Source organism: Apis florea, unplaced genomic scaffold (genome assembly GCF_048593485.1).
Source record: "Apis florea isolate Af1SG1 unplaced genomic scaffold, ASM4859348v1 contig_3203_pilon, whole genome shotgun sequence".
NCBI classification, from domain to species: domain Eukaryota; kingdom Metazoa; phylum Arthropoda; class Insecta; order Hymenoptera; family Apidae; genus Apis; species Apis florea.
In genome coordinates this window covers 7,698,238-7,717,911 of record NW_028256723.1, presented here as the reverse complement: position 1 = coordinate 7,717,911, position 19,674 = coordinate 7,698,238, and the positions used below count along the sequence as shown (strand labels likewise).

General features: G+C 26.8%; 1 protein-coding gene and 2 long non-coding RNA genes across 5 annotated transcripts; 2 read left to right on the top strand and 1 right to left on the bottom strand.

The window, feature by feature from the left end:
* Window positions 1-924: 924 nt before the first annotated feature.
* On the bottom strand, window positions 925-2,146 carry LOC105735068 (uncharacterized). Its single transcript, XR_015292843.1, has 3 exons — window positions 1,853-2,146; window positions 1,571-1,763; window positions 925-1,489 (listed from the first exon to the last, which is right to left on the bottom strand). It is a non-coding gene; the product is annotated as an uncharacterized LOC105735068 (long non-coding RNA).
* On the top strand, window positions 2,051-4,822 carry LOC100872367 (uncharacterized). The gene is made up of 5 exons (XM_012484855.3): window positions 2,051-2,291; window positions 2,351-2,471; window positions 2,844-2,992; window positions 3,071-3,211; window positions 3,284-4,822. The coding sequence occupies exons 1-5, from the start codon at window positions 2,145-2,147 to the stop codon at window positions 4,583-4,585; spliced, it is 1,860 nt and encodes a 619-aa protein (XP_012340309.1). The 5' UTR covers window positions 2,051-2,144; the 3' UTR covers window positions 4,586-4,822.
* An 859-nt stretch (window positions 4,823-5,681) lies between these two features.
* LOC147657225 (uncharacterized) lies at window positions 5,682-19,404 on the top strand. Of its 3 annotated transcripts, none has more exons than XR_015292728.1 (5): window positions 5,682-6,122; window positions 11,653-11,895; window positions 16,083-16,222; window positions 18,760-18,869; window positions 19,114-19,404. It is a non-coding gene; the product is annotated as an uncharacterized LOC147657225 (long non-coding RNA). The 3 variants fall into 3 exon arrangements; XR_015292727.1 differs by lacking the exon at window positions 5,682-6,122 and adding an exon at window positions 8,251-8,839; XR_015292726.1 differs by lacking the exon at window positions 16,083-16,222 and having other exon boundaries at window positions 6,000-6,122.
* Window positions 19,405-19,674: the final 270 nt, after the last annotated feature.

Below are 19,674 nucleotides of genomic sequence, written 5' to 3'. Positions count from 1 at the left end.
TACTATCTGGCCTGTATTCAGAACGCTCTAGTAGAACAAACTATACTCCTTTACTTTCCATATAAAACGATCTTTATAATAACAACATGAAATTCTTATTAACTATATTTCTTCCTTAAATATCTCGTCGTCGATGTTTAATATAAATATAATTTATATTTATAAAATCTGTCGAAAAATGTTTTAAAATAATTCTAAGAAAAAAAAAAAGAAAAAAAGAAAGAAAAAAAATGATACTATAAGCAATCGTTGAGAGAATTGATAATTAATTCTTAATCAAAATTAGCGATCTAACGTTGATAATCATAACCTATACTCGTCGAGTAAAATCGTATTTGCGTCCAAATTGAAATTATTCTTATCGTTAATCGAAAAGGAATATATTAAAAAAAATTATATTGCTTAATTTAAAAAAAAGAAAGAAAGAAAGAAAACGTCGTTTTCAAGCGCTCGTGAAACAAAAGGTGTATCGTTTAGTAATAATACAGTGTTATGAATACGAGCCTTTAAGTTTATTCCGTCGCTCATAAGACTTCTCGACTACGGTAGCGTATAGTAATTTATTTTCATGCGATTTTTTAAACGATCATTCGAGAGATACATAACAATCATGTCAGAAGAGCTAGGGAACGTCATATCAATCATGCAATCAAACGTTATACAGAATGAAAAATTAGAGAAAGATAGGTGAAAATAAAAGAAACGAAAAAAAAGGAAAGAAAAGAACCATACGCGTCTGTTGTCCATGATATAATTGATCATTATTATTGTTATTGTAAATCACTATTATTACTATTATGATTATTCTAATTATTATTAAAAATTAAGAAGAATACTATTACTATACTAAAGTGAGTACACCACTATTAGCTTTTAGCATCATCGATATTCTATTATAATTATATTGAAGGCGATAAACGACAATTAATTACGAATTGGAATTTATTCAAACACAAGCATACACTTGTACGTATATATGCGTATTTTCAATTCTCTCGAAAGTGTGTGCAGTATGATAAGAAAGAATATGAGGAAAAGAATACACTTTTTTCATCGTACGTTTTCTAATTGATATAATAATAATAACGTTTTGTCTTTAAGAGAAATAAATAGGGGCATAGATGATACGTGTCCCTGGTATCTTTAAAATTTATATTCTCTTCTCTAGACTTTTATGAAGTTGTGAATCATGCATTGTGATATTACCGTATAGCCTACCTATTGTATATTGTTATTACATAATATTACAAAATAGTATGTAATGTCACGCAACTTTCCATTTTTACTTCGACATTTCTATATTTATCTTCATCTCTTCATATGGAATTATTGTAATAAAAATATCAATGAAATCAAACAACATTTTGCACTTCATTCTATCTTGGCCTGATTCATTATAGATTTAAAATTTCTTTTATATATTTTCTTTGAAAAATGAGAAAAAATTAGTGGTTAACGTTTTTCAGATTTCAATCAGTTAGATTTTTATCTGTGGAAAAAAATTTAAAGATATTGTTCATCTTCATAAACAACACGAGAGAATATGACGTAATGATTGCAGCACATGTACCCATAATTCAGCCGGAAATAAAAAATAAAAATACATAATTCTTGAAGAAAGCTATTAAATATTGCGTTAATGCAAATGGTTATTATATCACATATTATTAACATTTCATTTTGATGTTTGTAAGTAACGTTTACTTATTTTTTTGTATTCTTCATATATTCTTCAATTTTTATACATACTCTTGTATATATTTCTAGAGGAAATTTAATTACGCATCAGTGTGAATAGTGAATCATTCCGATCACAATCTTTTATTTTAACGCATGTGAATAAAAAATTTACTTTCTCAATTCTTCGTATATATTATTTTGATACATTGTTTATACATATATATATATTCTCGAGAAGATTACTGCATCAATGTGAATGGTCATCATTTTGATCGCACCATTTTTCATTTTGATATATATAAATAAAAATAACTATTATTTTCTATATTTTTTATATATTCCGTTACACATTGCAAATATAAACGTATAGATTTATACAAATTAAAAAACTAAAAAAAAAAAAAAAAAAACTAGATTGGTTAGATTTCGATTTTATCGTGATTGCGAAGTTGGACACATCGATTATGATGCAAGTTCAGGTGGAATGCGGAGGTTTCACGGATTTGGATCATACATCGAGTATGAGCGGTAAGCTCGAATACCTGGAAAAGTATTCGGTAGCACCTTCTCCCAGCAGAGATTATTACGGTTTGAAAGTGTTCGACAATCAGGTGCTGACGAATAGATCGTGCCCTCGCGATTCTGCCTCGTAACTTCGTTACTTTTACAGGTGGTACTCTATCTCTGGCGAATCTCGCACGGTCCCCATAAAACACCGATTGTACAAACCTCCTGTTTCGCAGATTTCAAGCAAGATCATCAGCTGCAGGACGAGATACAACGTATCTTCGGTAGAAAATCGATTTTCAATAACCTCTTTCGCGTTACTTACGATATTATAAAACTTACGATAACGTTTATTCGATGTTTTTTTTAATTATTCGCTATTTCATACGTTTTTTCATTGATATTTAATAACGTTTTCGTCAATCGTCTTTTATTTTTTTTTTTTTTTAGTACAGAAACTATTTTGATTGTTTCTTTACCATATTTTGATATGATATTTTTAATGCTTGTCGAAAAGCTTATACCGAATTGTGAAATATTATTAAATTAAAAATTATTAAATTAATTTTAGCATAAAATATTTTTGCAAATTTTTGTCTAATTTTATGAATCATTTTTAAATTTTTTAAATTCATAAATCATTACAATTCTCATAGGTGAATATTTTTTAAAACACGTGACAAATATCGCTTCTGGAAGGAATACGTTACTCACCTTGCCAAAGTGTTTGATCAATAAATTAATCAAATATCTCACCGTAAAAGATATTATCAAATTAACATCTCTCTCGCACATCTCTAAAGAGGTAACATAAATTTAATATCTAAATTCATTTTATCATTTCTTTTTTTCCATTATTTTTCACTTCTTTTTTAATGCTTAGATCTTTGATGATAATTTCGTGTGGGAAACGTTGTATAAAAAGTACAATCCATTAAAAAAATACAAGTACGAAAAATTATATATTCCGTGCAATTGGAAACAACTATTTCAGTTAGAGCAAGTAGAAATTTTCGAACAAAAAGTAATTTCGCTATGATAATAAAAATAATTTCATTCATTTTTCGCTCATTGACACAAGCATCGGCCCTTTCAGATGAATCGACCTCGTACAACAGCGAGACAGAAGTCGGTTAATTCAAAAATCGAAACTACCATGAAAGGAAATCCAAAAATAGAGAACTTGGCGAAAGCAAGCACAAAAATAGAAAACTCCATAAAAGTTTCCACTTCGAATACGAAAATAAATATGTCAAAGTTTGCACCACTGGAAAATCAGATTACGAAGAAGGACACTAATCGTAAAAAAAATATCAATACTCTTTCGAGAAAATTGTCCGATAATTATCTCAACGAATCTATGATCGAAAAAGAAAAAGTGACTTCGGAAAAGAAAACGCCCATGCTTAAAACTTTACAGACTATCGGCCAGAAGAACATAAAAATTCTAAGAGATCAGTCGATAATTAATAAACTCGAGTCTAATAAACGCGAAACAGACAACAAAGATTTGATTAGTAATAAAGCTAGCGAGATAAAAATGAATAAATTTCAGAATAAAGTAAAGAAAATCGACACGAAGACTAGCAACGTGAGTATCAAAATGATGGATGATAAGGTTAATAATACAAAGCCAAAAAGTACACCTACACCGAAGATTAACAAAACTACTGAGAAATCAATGACACCGAAACTTAAATCGAAAGGCAAAACGAAAAAAATCGGACAAAGCAAGTCCACGATTTTGAGCACAACCTCGGATCTGTTAATCGATAATTCTGCCACAAAGGACGACAGCTTTGATCTGGCTGATTTGATCGAGGCAAGCTTGAAAAGCATTCGTAGCCCTAGAAGTATATTCGATTACAACTTCAGTTGCATCGATAAGCCGAAATCTTGTGGTGGCGACACTCTCGCGCAAGAGATCAGTCGAAAGATGTCGGATCATCCGAGGGCGCCGAAGAGCGGTCATGCCAAAGCTGCTCTCGATCGATTATCGGAAAAATCTGAACCTCTTACCGCGAAATCGGTCGATTCTGTTAATAAAATTGAACGGGCGCGTGCAATTGCAACACCGAGATATTTAAAAGGGTTAAGTGCAGATTTGAAAAAATCGATAGAGTTGAGTAAAACTAGGGGTATTATGTCGTTAGATGAGAAAGTATTGGATCAATTCGAAAAATATACCTATAACAAGTATTCGACACCAAGTATACAGGATGATATAGAACAGAAAAAGTCTACTCCTCGAAAAGAAATAGACAAAATAAACATTTTACGTTCATTGGGAACGAAAAATTTTCATAACAAAAATTTCAGTTCTAACGCAATGAATGAGATAAATCGATACGACGCAAAAAAAAACATGACAATGAACAACGTATATAAATATTTATGAATATGTAAAACCGTTCTCGAGTATATTTTTTAAATTATAATAATCGCGTATATTTTTGATATTAATTTAAATATTAATATTATCATTGTATATGTCGGAGAAATATTTTTGTAACATGTCTAACATATTTAATAATATTGATAATGTATTATACAAAGGAAACACAGATTAAGAAACTGAGCGAAGTAATTTGTGTAAGTTTTTTTATAAAATAAAATAAAAAAATTCACGGAGAAAGCATTATTTTAAATATTTTGAAAAATTATATATTTTTATTTTTTAAAAAATATCTTGAAAATCAATCAGATATCAGAGTTTGTTTTCAGCACATATATTTCGCAAAGGATGGACAAGAAGAGCAAATAGTAAATAAGATAGAGATAAGGTACAAATATTGAAATCAACGTCATCTCTAGAAAGATAGAAAGAGAATGACAAAAATAACTAAAATAACTAAGAAAAAGACAGAAATAAGGTAAAATTCGCTATAAACGCCATCTTTTAATACCAAAAATAATCTTATAATTCTCATGAATTATTTTTCTGTAGATCAATATTTAATTCTTACATCTCTCTTATCGATATTCTTCTTTTATCTTTTTTTATGAATTTTATTTGCGACGCGTAATTATAGACGAGATACAAAATATCAATTGAATATATTTACAATATTTCTTTTTGAAAATTTAATTTGTAATATAAAAAATATATTCTCGATCGGAATGTCCAGAATAATAACTTAAAACTACTAATAACTATGTTAAATATAGTATATTTTAATATACAATATAAATATATTGATATTGAAAATATAATATTTACTTACAATATTTAGTAATAGAATATTTGTTCTATTTTTTATTTATAACATAATTTTATATTAAAATTTAATTTCAATTCCAATTATCATTACGTTATAATCTTATTCTAAAATTGATAAAACATTGAGAATTATAATATTATATAAAATAAAATTATAAAACTTGAATATTTCATATTAAAATATTCGTTTGAAATCTATAAATATTTGTGCCATTATCGATATCGATACGCGCGACTTTGCCCGCAGAGTTATGATCGCTAGGTGGGGAGAGGCAGTTACGCTTCGACCGCCATACCGTTTAGACGTATTGGAGTTACCGTTTATACGCGTTTTCATTTCGTATATAATTTCAAATTGTACACGAATTTTGAGTTTAAAATATTTATTTTTTAGTCATAAATATTTAAAGTACGCGTGTTTTATTCGCGAGTGTTTTTAATTCGCATATTTATTTGCAAATGTTTGACATATTATTTCCGATTTTTTAATATGTATTTATTCGCGAATGTTTATAATATTTGCGTCTTATTTGTATAACTTTATTCACGTATGTTTAAAATATGTATATTCACGAGTGTAACAATTTTTCATTTTTACGATATTTTATTTGTGAGTGTGACAGTTTCGCGCGTTTTATTCGGAAATGCCGGTATTTCGTTGTCAAGATGGCAGAAGCTATTGGATTACTAAATGCTTTGGTGTTATCTATGAATGGTAAGTTTTATATTTTTTTCGTATTATACTTTTTATGTACATAACGAGCAGTGAATATTAATACTTATTTATTCCATAATTTAGATTAAGATTATTTTATAATTTTTCTTTAACGTTTTAAAATTTTTCGATGTTAATTGTTATTTGATTTTTGTTTCGAATTTAATCATATTTAATTTTAATTCTTTAATATATTGCGATTCACGAAAATTTTTATTTATATTCACTGCTCGAAGCGATTCTGAGAATTCTTGTTTTTCATTATTATTATCTAGAGAAATTTTCATGGTAAATATATTCATTGAAATTTCTAAACATTAGAAATTCTTGTCACTTAAATTAATGTAATTAGTGAAATTATTCATGAATTTAATATTTTTTAATATATATCATAATCATGAATAATGATTTAAAAATTTAGATAAACATATAAATGTATAAATACTTTTGTATTAAGCAAAAATAGAAAGTTAATGGTTAAAAATCTGAAAAAATGTAAATTATATGAAAGGAAAAAATATTTGATAGTTATATATTTAATATTAAGATTATTTCTCAAAAATTATATATTATCAATATATTTCATCAACTATGATGATTTCCTATGAGAATTTCCAGGATTTATCAAGATTTAACATCATAATTGTCAATTATTTGTTTATTTTCTATAAAAAAATTGAAAACACTCTTTACAATTAATACGTGCAAAACTTTTGTTTAGATATTTCTGCATATTTAATCAAAGATAATTTCATATGATGAAACTTAACTATGTAATTTCTTTTGTAACGATCTTTAAACTGGATCATTATTAATAGCATATTTGGATTCTGTCTGAAATGACATCATAATCGACATCTTCAGTAATGTTACATCATTTATATTTTTTTTTCTTTATATTTATGTCGAAAATAAGTATTATTAACAAATTTATTAATAGATAATTTTCAAGAAAATAATTTATTATTTATTAATTTATTATTAAAATTCAAATTCTATATATCCACTATACTATAATATATAATATATATACCATACTATATAATATATACGCAATTTTCACACAGTATTGAAATACATATATATGTTGTACAATATATGTATACACATTTCTATATATCCAAATATCTATATACACTTTGCAGTATATATATGATTTTTATATACAATGTCTAAATACAGTATACAATGTACATACGATTTCCACAATATAAAAAAATAGTAAAATAAAATCATACTAAAATCATAAACTAACTAAATCCATAACACCATAAATCGTAATATGTTTTCGGCCGGTTATCGAAAGTTTCCAAGAAAAAAAACTCCATACATCAAAGTTTTGTTCTTTTTTTTTCGGACACAGGATCGAATCCTGGGATTTTCGTCCCCTTTTTATCCGAGCAGGTGTAGGATGGTCGGTTAGGCGGTCGGTGGGCGTCGTCAGAAGCGTCGACGTCGTGGTCGCGAGAATGCGTCACCATTGAAGCGCGAGACGTGGTCGAGTAAGCGTCGCGCGCGTTTCGAATAATTCGTCTGTCATTTCGCCCTCAAATCGAAGCGTGATCGCAAACACGTGTCTCGCGTCGTCCGCCATGTTCGATGTGACGGTTGTTACTCGCGTGATTCGAATTCGTTCATCAAATTGAGTCCCGCTGTGCGAAATTTGTATATGAAATTTCGTTGTTTTTCGTTCTCTTTTAATAAATAATATTTGTGATTATTATTTAAAATTGGCGTTTTTTAAAAAAATTAGTAATATTTTAATAAAAAAATTTTCGTTTAATTTTTGCTGTAAATTGTTCTATTTTGGAAAATATTTCAATGTGATAATAATTTAAAATTGAGATTTTTTTATAGAATTAGTAATATTTAAAGTTTGGTTTAATTTTTATTGTTATTTTTTTCCATTTCAAAAAATAATTTAAACTGAATTTTTTGAATTTCTAGTTTTTTAGTTTCTAATGTATTTGACGATGAAAAAACGAGATTATTAAATTTTTAAAATACGTTATTGTACATTGCAAATACTTTTCAAGTGAGAATGCAAATTTTCTTCTTTCAGTAATGTTCATTGATTTTAATATTATTGTAAATTTTCAACAATTTCATTTCTTTCGATTTTCAACGAGTCACTTTAATAATTAATCGAAACTTGATATCTCAACTTACCTATTACCTATTTATAACTCTTTAATGGAAAAACAATTGAAAGTTTCTCGAAGCTAAGCACGTTTCTGCTGCATTGTGTCGGCCGATAGTCGAGTACAAAATTATTGTGCTAATATCGTGCTGGCCACAGTGAGTGTTTGTTAACAGTGACAAACTTACAATCTGAAATAATGACTTTAACAAACATCTTTCTTTACTTTTCAAAATAAACGAATCGAATTGAATTGAATTTACAAATCGTGAAAAATTTTCGAATTTGATCAATATCAAAGACATTCATATAAAAGTGTCGATATTTGTCTAAACGATGGTCCTTGTTAAAAGCACTTCTCGTGACCGATCGATATCGAGTGATAGGATTTTCTTGAATTGTTTAACATTATGGCATGGTAACCGACACAAACAATGTTGATTTTAACGATCGGTGAAGAAAAATCGTGAAATCGTAGGAATGATATAAGGTGTACACATGAATTTGTGATTATGTTTTAATTTCGATTCGATTGAAAACAATGGGATATCTATCGACGAACTGGAATTCGAATTGTGTAAGTATATAATTTTTTTGAATTCAGTTATTTGAGTGGATCGTTAATTTTCCTTCTTTTTAAAAATTTTTTGGTTTTGAAAAAAGTTGAATATTTTGAAATATTCGGGAAAAAGTAGAAAAAATTTGCAGAGGAAATTTTTAATTGAATTTAGACTTAATGGATTTCAGCTGTTCTTGCTTTTATAATTTCAAAAAATTTAAAGATGAATATAGATAAAAAGTTGCATGAAAAATTTTACACTACATTATTCGTAATTTAATTATTTTTATTTTTGCGTTTAACCAAACTTTTAAAAAAATTTTGACTTTAAAGAAATTCGTATTTCATTCCATACTATAATTCAATTATTTTCCTTCTTACATTTAACGTAAAAAATTTTCAATTTTGTTAAAAAATAAAATACAATTTTACAATAATAACAGTATCACATCTTGGAAAAAAAATAAATGTATCTAACATTTTATTATTGTTACATTAATTTTTATCGTTACATCTGCTCATAGATAATACTTATATATATACACATTTCGTCTCGAAAATTACTAATCATACATTTGCCATTTCGTTTCTTATTCTCAACACTGTGAGCTATAGTTACTGTTACATAGAGGTAGACACATGGCATTGGGACATGAAATTGACATTTATCCGATAAGAATAGAAAAATAACTCAAGATCTATGAACACACACACACACACTTATTTTTAATATATTTGATCGATGACATGTTTTTCGAATGTCATTTTAATTATAATATTATTCGAAGTGTTACACTATTCGTTAATTTGAGATCAATTATCGTTGATATATTCGTCTTGTTGGCAGTCCTTCAATATAGCTGACGTTAAAAGCCAACTTCACGTCTATCAACACTAATATTAAAAATTCTGTCATTCACAGCTTTTCGAGTCTCTTAAATTAATTTCCTTGATGTATGTATTGTGATAGTATTCTGATAATTTCAATTCTATTAAGTGATTCAATCCAGTTTTCGTTTAATCGAATTAATATAAATAAATTATCGCGATTTCATGTTTTTTAATTTATTTCTATTATTTATTTTTTTTAACGAATTTCGTTGAATTAAAAATTTAAACAATTTTAATTTGAATGGAAACATATGTTATATTTTGAGTGTAGTTGATTAAGAAAAATGGAAAGAATTTTTGGATATCGAAAAATGCAACGAGATCCAAAAATATTTATGCATATTATAATGGCAATTCGTATCAAAAATATAAATGCCAAAGAAAAAATTCTTTTTCATCTTATAAAAATTTTACATGTTTCGTGTGATCCACGTTGAATCTAATCTAATCTAATCTTACTTTGTCAACGAACAAAAAAATCCAAATTTATATTACATATTATTTATTATATTTATGTATCTCAATTGGGACTCATCCATGCAAATAATATACAGAATATTAATATATTCATTCATTTATATTAATAATTTAATAATATATTTATTTTTAATATATATATGTATATATTTACCTAAAAAATTTTATTTTCTTGTTTACAATGCGATATGCTATGTTATATTTGTATTTTGCAACAATTAATATACTGTGTGGGATAAAATTCAAAAGCGTATAAAATAAAGCAATGAAATAAATAGGGACATATTTAGACAATCATTTTTTGTTTGTTGGAAATATACGTCTGAAAATATACGATATATAGCATATTATTTTAACATCATTGTCATAACCTCATCATTATAAATTCTTACGAGCCAACATTGACATAAATTTAATTTCCAAGGGGAAAAAAATTGAAAGCGAAGAAAATAATAATACTAAGAAGAAAATGTTTTTTAGCAATTTCGATGTGAATTCTCGAAAGGTTAATCGGTTAGTCGTTAAGTGTAAATTTTCATCGACGAGTTGTTTACGAGAGATTAGAACAATTCTTATTTCGAGCTTGCAAATTTACACCTGTTAATTCATCATCTTTGTTAATGAATATTTTTTCCACGTGCAAATGAAGCACATTGTTTTGGTACGCGTCAACATTACCACCCACGTGAATCGTATTTGATTATGTCGTGTATCCAACGTCCATGTCTAATCGAATAATTAGTGGCTTCTATTTACCCGTGGTCATTGGTGTAAAATAAGAAGATGGATGCGCGTATATATGTAATAGATACGTGTTGCTTGCGATGTAATTTATTCGTATAAGAAAATATACATATACACGGAAGCAAGATATATTTAATTTTTATTAGACTTTTTCTTGTGTTGAAGATATTTTAAAAGTAAAATTAATTATTATTTTAATTAATATCGAATTTTATTTATAGTTAGATTTATTATTATTAAAATTATTTGTTCAATTTTTCTTCAATTCTTCTTTTTCAAGATCATCGCGTGAATTTTTCAAAAATGATTTATCTTCATAAGTAAGAAACGAGTTATTTAATTAATTTTATCTTTGTTTCTTTGTTTTACAATTTTGGAATAAATTTTGGAATAAAAAGAAATGCAAAAATATAGGAAAATAATTGAATAACAAATAACATTTTATATTTTAAAAATCCAAAATTCAAAAATATACAAAAATAGGAAAATAATTTCCAAATCGATTCCAATCTCCAAAAAAATATACGAAAACAGTAAGAAAATAATTTCGAAATATCTCTCTCTCTCTCTGCGTTAAACATTTTATTTTATCTTACAATTCTAATATTAATATATTTGTGGAATAATCTTTGAAAGATTCGTTTCAAAGCCCAAAATATAGAAAACTAATTTCAATGAATCAGTCTCTACACGTTTTACATTCTACTTCACCTTTCCAGACAATGATTCGGTGATCGTGCAATTAGGCAGTTTTCAACAATCAAAGTGGCAACCATCAACAATCTCCTTCTCTTCTCCCTCGAGGGGTATACGAAGGCAACGTTGGAAGAATTGTCACGGCTCGAGAAAACGTTTTGCACGATGAACGAGCCAGATCCTTGTCTACCATTGATTCTACCACCCAGATACAGACTTCGTGATCTCATACTGGGGGATTATGCTTTCAACGACGACGGGGAACGGTGAGTTGGTCATTTAAATTTTATCAACAAATTTTATCAAGTTAAAATAAATTTCGTATTTTTTTTTTATTCTTTTTCTTTATTGAAAAATATTTTTAACAAAATCAATTATTAATTATAATCACTTATACGAGAATTATTACAAGATATTTGGAAATTATAGATAAGCCTGGCATTGTTCTTTAGTTAGTTTTTTAGTTTTGAATTTTTCTTCTTTCGGAATAAAAATACAGCGATCGATCCTTCCATAAAACGATTACCCTCCTCTGGGACATCAAAGGCAATGCGATTCTTTCAAAGCAGTAGAATAAAATATCGTGCTAATATCGTGCTTCGAGTTTTTTTTTCTTTTTTCTTTCTTGTTTTTATCATTAAAAAAAGATTCTGCAAGGTGTTCCTCGACAGATTTTAATTCGAACAAAAATTAATACGCGTCTTTGAAGAGAGAGGTTAATCCATCCATTCGTGTCATAACCTAGAAACGATTCAAATCAAAAGTGGGGCAATGGAAACATTTGGTGTAAACGAGAGTCGTTTAATAATCGTAAATTTATTAAATAATGCGTGTTACGTGAAAGGATTCTCTGCAATTCTCGTGTATTTCATCGAAAAAAAGGATTCGATTATATTCGATCGGTGAAAAATTTTTTTCAGTGGATTTTTTCCCTGCAGTATTCTTTTTTCTTTTCTTGTGGAAATTTTATTAAATTTTTATTAATTGTAACCAATTATTTTTCTTATTAAAATCTTCCAAACGAATCTTGTCTTAAATTCCCTTTATCTAATATTAGAAGGAGAAACGAATAATTCGCTTGTTTTATTTATCCAGGCGTAGTATAAAATATTAAAACGTTGAAATATTAAAATATTTTGTTACTGTATTAATCGTATGTATGTTGCTCATTTACGCAGTATTTTAATCTCTTAATAATTAATCGTTGGAGTCTCGAGTCTGTGACATTTATTATTATTATTTTTTTTTTTTGTTGAAAAAGTAAAAGTTGTCTCTTCAATTCGAGACAACACGCGACGTGTTATCTTGAGCATCGATCGTATACTCCTTTGAAGGGATAGGAGCATGATATTTTTTTAATGAATTTAATTCCGATTTCTTCGAATCGGAACGAATTCCTCGATAATTCAGATTCTTATGTCAGAGCGGTGGATCGAACGACACACGATGTCCATTGTTGCCATGTTGGAATTTCGATTCGTGGAGGAAGGGGGAAAGTTATAGCATCGAATTTAAGATGGATACTTGTCACTATCTAGTGAATTTTTAATACCAATATATAGCAAATATAATTAATCGTAATGAAAATCAAGAAAATTGTACATCGAATTATTATATACAGTATGTAATTAATAATAATCGTAATGAAAATTGAAACTATATCCAATAGAAATTATTGTTAACAGAATATAATTAATCATAATAAAAATTAGAAAATTGTAAATCTAGTGAGAAAAATTTTAGGCAAATATATATATAAATATATGTAAATATATATTCTTTCATTGAGTCATTACTTTTATGAAAAAAGTGTGAACAATTTATTTTCTATGTATAGAAAATATTCTGAGAATCTTGTTCGAATAATTTATTCGGACAATCAAAATTTGACGTTCTATCATACGTATATCATATTCATTCATCGAATTATTATTATCACGATGGTAAAAAGTATGGATATTGATACGAGTTTATTTATTTCTATATATACATGAAAAAAAATTCTCAAAATTTTTTCCAAATAATTTATTTTTCGCCAATATTTGGTTATTGGCTAATCAAAAATTCGGATGATCTATTGTATATTCTTCTATAACACGTTTCAACGTTGTTATGGGTACGATTATTGTGAGAAAATAAATAGAGATCGGCACGTGGATTTATTTCTATGTTGGGGGATCTTCTCAAGTTCTTCTCTAAATAATTTATTTCTCGTCCATTTTTCCTGTTACCTTCATCGTAATCGGTTATTTTCTTTTCTCGAAAGAGACGAGAGAATAAAAAGTTGTAAAAAGTTCAATGTTGGTGCAACGTGTTATTTTCCATCTATTTCAGAATTTTAATTTGTTAATTTTTTAAATTCTTTCACAATAAAAAGAAAAATGTTCGATGCGTTAAGAAGAAGAAAGATGGAAGAAATTACGATTTCGATTGGCATTGTTATTTTTAACCTATACGTTCTTACGAATTCTCGTTGGAATTGATTGAATTTAAAAACATCCGAGATGGAAGACTCGAAAGAGAAAAAAGAAAATCTCGACATCCGAGTTTGTGTCGATAAAATTTGTTATCGATTAGTAACGATCGATAATTACACTAGGAGTGTCAATATCAACTCATAGGGATAATTATTTCACACTTTATGGTATGTCACGCTTCTGGGTTACGTGTCTCCAACCCTTTGCTATTTCGACAATCTCGTCTATGTATCAGAAATGTATCACGTTCTTACCAGTAGATATTATAATATCAAAATGAATAAAACTTTGTATCAAATAGATCATGAAAGTAATTTCTTTTAACAACACTTTATAGTTTTAAATAAAAGAAACATTTTTTTATTTTTACTTAAAAGAAAATACAAATAAATAAATTTATATATAATTGATCAATTTTTTTTATTTACGAAATTAAGTTTTGTTAGATCGATAAAATTCTAAAAAAAAATTAAGTTGATTCATGCGCCACTAACGGCACTAATGTCACTAAATGAGTGAAAAATGGCGTCCATCAGAAAACTGTGTTAAAAGTGACAGAGTGTAAAGTTAAAAGGTATAATTTGAACGAAATTTCTTCGAAACTAACTTTTTAATCCAATTCTAAGAAAAAAAAAATTACATTCAAATATAAATCTTTTTGAGGTTTATCAAGTATTTATTATTCTAAAAAAACACAAAGAATTGAGACTTTACATTTGAAATACCGTTGAATCACTCTTTTAAACTGAAAAGCCTAATTTTTCACGCTCCAATACGCTTTACGTTCTCTGAAGAAGAAAGTCGGTCAGAAACGCGTGTGAAATAAAAAAAAAAAAAAGAGATATTGGTCGAATTCTACGATAACCGAATTGAATTCAACAAAGAGGTTACCCTGTATATAACTTTAAACGTGTATGAAACAGCACATGTGTTGAATGATAAAAATTTTTCCTCCCTTTTTCTCATTCTATTCATTTCCATATTTTTCTGTATATTTTTCTCCATTACGTATCGTAAATTTCGTTCGTTTCTCTGAACATTTCTTTTGTTTTTCTCTGTATATTATTGTGCATATATTACGTCATTTACGTAAGGTGTTTTAATATATATGTGGAATTTCTTTGGAAGAGTGATTCTGAACGTAAAAATTGGTACACAAAGATTTCGGTTGAGGCTTTTTTATCGAATTACGAGCGATCGAAGTTTTTGTTGGATAAAGTGAGATGAGTATAAGAGTGAAACAGCAATGCGATGGAGACAGCTAATTCGTTCCATGTGTGTCTATTGTTTCTAACTTAATAAATAAGCTTTAATCAAGATTTTTATACATCGATTTTTGTGCTTGTTTTTCTAAAATCGATCTTTCAAAAGTGTCGTATGAATATATTAACATTTTGTATATCAATTAATAATCTTCATAAATAAATATATTTTTCGTATCTTCTGTTGATAATTTGAATCTTCGATGACTGTTCCATTAATATTTTTTTTATTTTTCTAAGAAAAATTTCGAAAAAATTCTGAAATACTCGTTGAACTCTCTTCAATTATACATTCATTCAGAAATTTATCGATAGAAATATATATTCTTTCAATAATGAAGTAAGATGGAAAAATTTTGGAATATTTATTAAATCTTCTTAAATCCTCTATTTTATAATCATTTAATAATTCAAAAATTTTACCAATAAAAATAAAAATTCTCTTAAGAAAATTCAATAATGAATTTATTATTTATTAATTTATAAAAATTGCATAGTTCTATATAAAAGATTATTTAGATAAAATTTTAAACATTTTTTTTTTTAAAAGAAATCAACAATTTTGTTTGGTTTCCACTTTCAAATTTTTCTCGAAGCATCCAAGATAAAGGAATATTTTGCTCCACATATACCGCAATACATCCGAGTTGATAACTTGTAAAGGAGGTTCCTCACAGTTTCGTGACACCGCATTTTCGCTTCTGTGCTTTCCAGTTAACCACGGAACCGCAGTTAACTTGATTTCAAATATTCATCGATGCAAATATATGCGAGATCAGGAGTATCCTCGTCCCTCAAAGTTGATTTCGAAGCAAATAGTAAAACAAGGAGTGGAGGTGACAGAATGACGAATGGTAATGTTAAATATATAAAAATATAAATATCAATATAAATAAATGTAGAATGAAAAATAATATTTAGGATACATTCATATATTATATTATATTAGGAAATATAATCTAACCTAATTTTTCTTATTATATGATTTCGAATTATTATTATAAATATTTCTTCCTTTTCATTTTGTCTATTTTTTAAACTAATGATTTGATTTATTTTTTAAAGCAATACTGATAGTCAGCTGGCAGTTTTAATCGTTTTGTCAAGTCAAAATTTATATTTTAAGTTTGAAAGTATAGTTGATGAGAATTGTAATAAAGAATATTATCGTCTTTTTATTAGATAAAAAATTGGTACAATGCATTAAGAGTAAATTTAAACACATGAAAAATAATTGTAATTGTAATTGTAATGAAATAATTTTTCTTCGGTGAAAAATTTCATAATTTCTTTATTTTTTTTTAGCTTTTTTATACGTAAATAATTTATTATTTTTAATTTTTTAACATTAAAATTACAACTGATCCAGAGTTAGATTAGAAAATGTAACATTTTTCTACTTCTCACTTCTTATTAATAACTTGGATATTATTTATTCGACAAATGTAATATGATAAAACTTTCGTGATCTGACCAGATATCAGATAAGTAAAATTTTTCTTTTTAACAAATAGTTTCCGTGCAATTGTACATCAAAATGAAAGTGTTATTAGCGTCTCCCTACAGGATTCGTGACAAACGATGCAACTAAACGTCTAATCGTCTAATAGATGTCGAAGCCTTTTGGATTCGAAGATTGACGTAGAGAAAGACAATGTCTTATTTCGAGGTTATGTCTGGTGAGGTTAAGAGGCACACTCGACACAATTAATATCGATCGTCCTTTCTATTTTTGTTGTATTTCCTTTTGTGTCGCCTCTCATTTGGTACATATTTGACCAAATCAAGATCTAACAAATTCTCGAATTTTTTTTTTTTTTATGTAGCTCACTTAATGCTATAATTTCACAATAACGAATGGAAAATTAAGGTTAGCAGAAAATTGAATTATTCTATTTAGCATTTATTTGATTGAAAATTAAGAAAAACAATTTAAATTTATTCAATGTAAAAATATTAATATAAAGTGTAGATATTCTTTAAGATGATATAAAATTAAAAATTTGTTATATTTCGTTTAAAAAATTTTCAAATTTTGTTATATCTCTTTATTAGTTGACATATTTTTTTTTATTTATATTTCAAATTCAAAATTTTCTTCCCAAAAAATTAATAAATATCAGGAATTGAATAATATTGAATATTTTAATTACTGATATAAAGGTTAAAGGATGAAAGATTCGTAGAAATTCAGAAATTCATTTTACAAAAATATCATGTTAAAATTTTAAATTGAAAATTCATTTATAAAATTTTATCAGTAACATTTATAATAAAATGACAATTATTTTTACGTTAGCAATTAAAAATATAACTTTTTTAATTATGTCACTATTGTAAATTAAATAAATAAAAAATATATAATACTTTTGAAAAATGAAAAGAAAACTGTAAAATAGATAATATTAATATTTTAATTAAATTCAAATTTGATTATCATAAAATCGATTCTTATCTTAAGAAATATTAATATTAACTTTGATCTTAAGTTTCTTTGGAGGAAACAAATTCTTTGAAGATTGAAATTATTTGATGTAAGATTAAATTTCAAACTGATCAATCAATAAAAAGAAACGAATACGAAAGTGAAAGTTCTCGGACCTTTTTTCCATAAAGGGCAAAACTTTATGACTTCCCTTCTTTAGGAATCTTCTGTGGAAGTCTTGCCTAACGCGAGACCAAGGATCACACAAAGTGGAATTTCTCGAGAAAGTTTGACAAAGCTTTCCGAATTTCCATATGTAAATTTGCATATGAATACTTTAATATTTTTTGGCAGAGAAATTTGACAATAAGTCCACACTTTTATCACTTTCTATGTTTTACATTCGTCTGAGAAAATGAAAAGGGTCTAATGTATTAATGTTGAAAAAAATGAAGATAAATTTAATTTTTAAATTTTTCTGAAACAACAATTGGAAAGTACAACATTGCCACTTAAGTGGGCACACGAGTAGAACATGCCAATTATTTGGATTCTGAAAATTCTTGACCTCTTCTCTTGACTGTTTCATGGAAAATGAAAAATAAATATTTTTTATGAATAAGATACAAACAATTATTCATCTTTTTTAAGTTTTTAAAGGCAGAAATTGGAATTTCAATTTTAGAAATTTATAGAAATGTTTCTGCTAAATATTTAAAAAGGAAAGAAAATGTGATAGTTAATTAAGCATTACTAATTTATCAAAATTTTGTTTTAAAATATACATTTTAAAGTTTTATGCAAGCCTCGGAAATTCCAACTCTAGAAATTTATATAGAAATATTTTTGTGATATTCTTTTAGAAAGTGTGATAATTGAATAATATTGTAACTAGTTAGTTTTAATGTTTTAATGTTTTAATTAAAATACATATTTTAAATTTTGAAAGACATATGCTTGTTTTAGAATCCATTATTCTAAGAATTGAAATTCTAGAAAAAATGTTGCAACACTCCAGCAATTAGTATTTCAAAGTCGAAGCGGTACTAGCGCCCTCTACAAAATTTGTAATACAGGTAAATATTTAATTGTACATGCGACAATTAACTGAATATTAATTTATCAAATTTTTCTTCTAGAACTTTCATATCGTTTATTTGTTACAATTAAAAATATACAATTTTTAAATTATTGAAAGTTATTGTTATTTTTTATCTTTTAAATTATGAGTTTCAATTTGATATTTTAATATAATCTTCTTATGCGTTCTTATACTTCCTAGTTAAAAATATTATAATATACAACTTTAATTTCTTACAGCGTACAATTTATTCAAGATTATTACATCACGGATGAAAATGTTAAAATTATTAATAACAATTATATAAGGCAGATTAGCAAATAGTATCTTGCTAATGTAGGATAATATCATTAGTAATTAGCTTTATGGAAAAATTTGTGTTACTAGTTATGGAATGTCGTCACTGCATTGTATTAATCACCAAAGTCCATTTTCTCTTCTTCTCTTCGTAGAATATTAAATTATTGTCACATGTTTGTATGTGTAAATAAACTCCACACATTAATAAATGAAATTTAAAATAAAGAAAATTCAAGTTATGAATAAGAATTATAAAGAACAGAGTTGATCAATAATATTAATCTACAATACTAGAAGAATAATAATTGTGTATGTTTGTTTTAATGTCGTGTTTGAGACATTATTCATGGTCAAACGATTACATCATCTTTAAGGCTGCTTGACCGAAATAAAGAATGGCAATGGTTGTATGTATACGCTTTTCTGCTTTTTTGTCCCAGCTTGTAAATTGTGTCAAGCATAATTTCCTAGTTCTTTTTTTTTAATATCTATTTTATTTC

Excerpts from the sequence above, each read along its gene's own strand:
- LOC100872367 (XM_012484855.3), top strand. The coding sequence starts at position 2,145 with ATGATGCAAGTTCAGGTGGAATGCGGAGGTTTCACGGATTTGGATCAT. Across the intron at positions 2,292-2,350 it reads TGAAAGTGTTCGACAATCAG|GTGGTACTCTATCTCTGGCG; the intron begins GTGCTGACGAAT and ends TTACTTTTACAG. Across the intron at positions 2,472-2,843 it reads CGAGATACAACGTATCTTCG|GTGAATATTTTTTAAAACAC; the intron begins GTAGAAAATCGA and ends CAATTCTCATAG.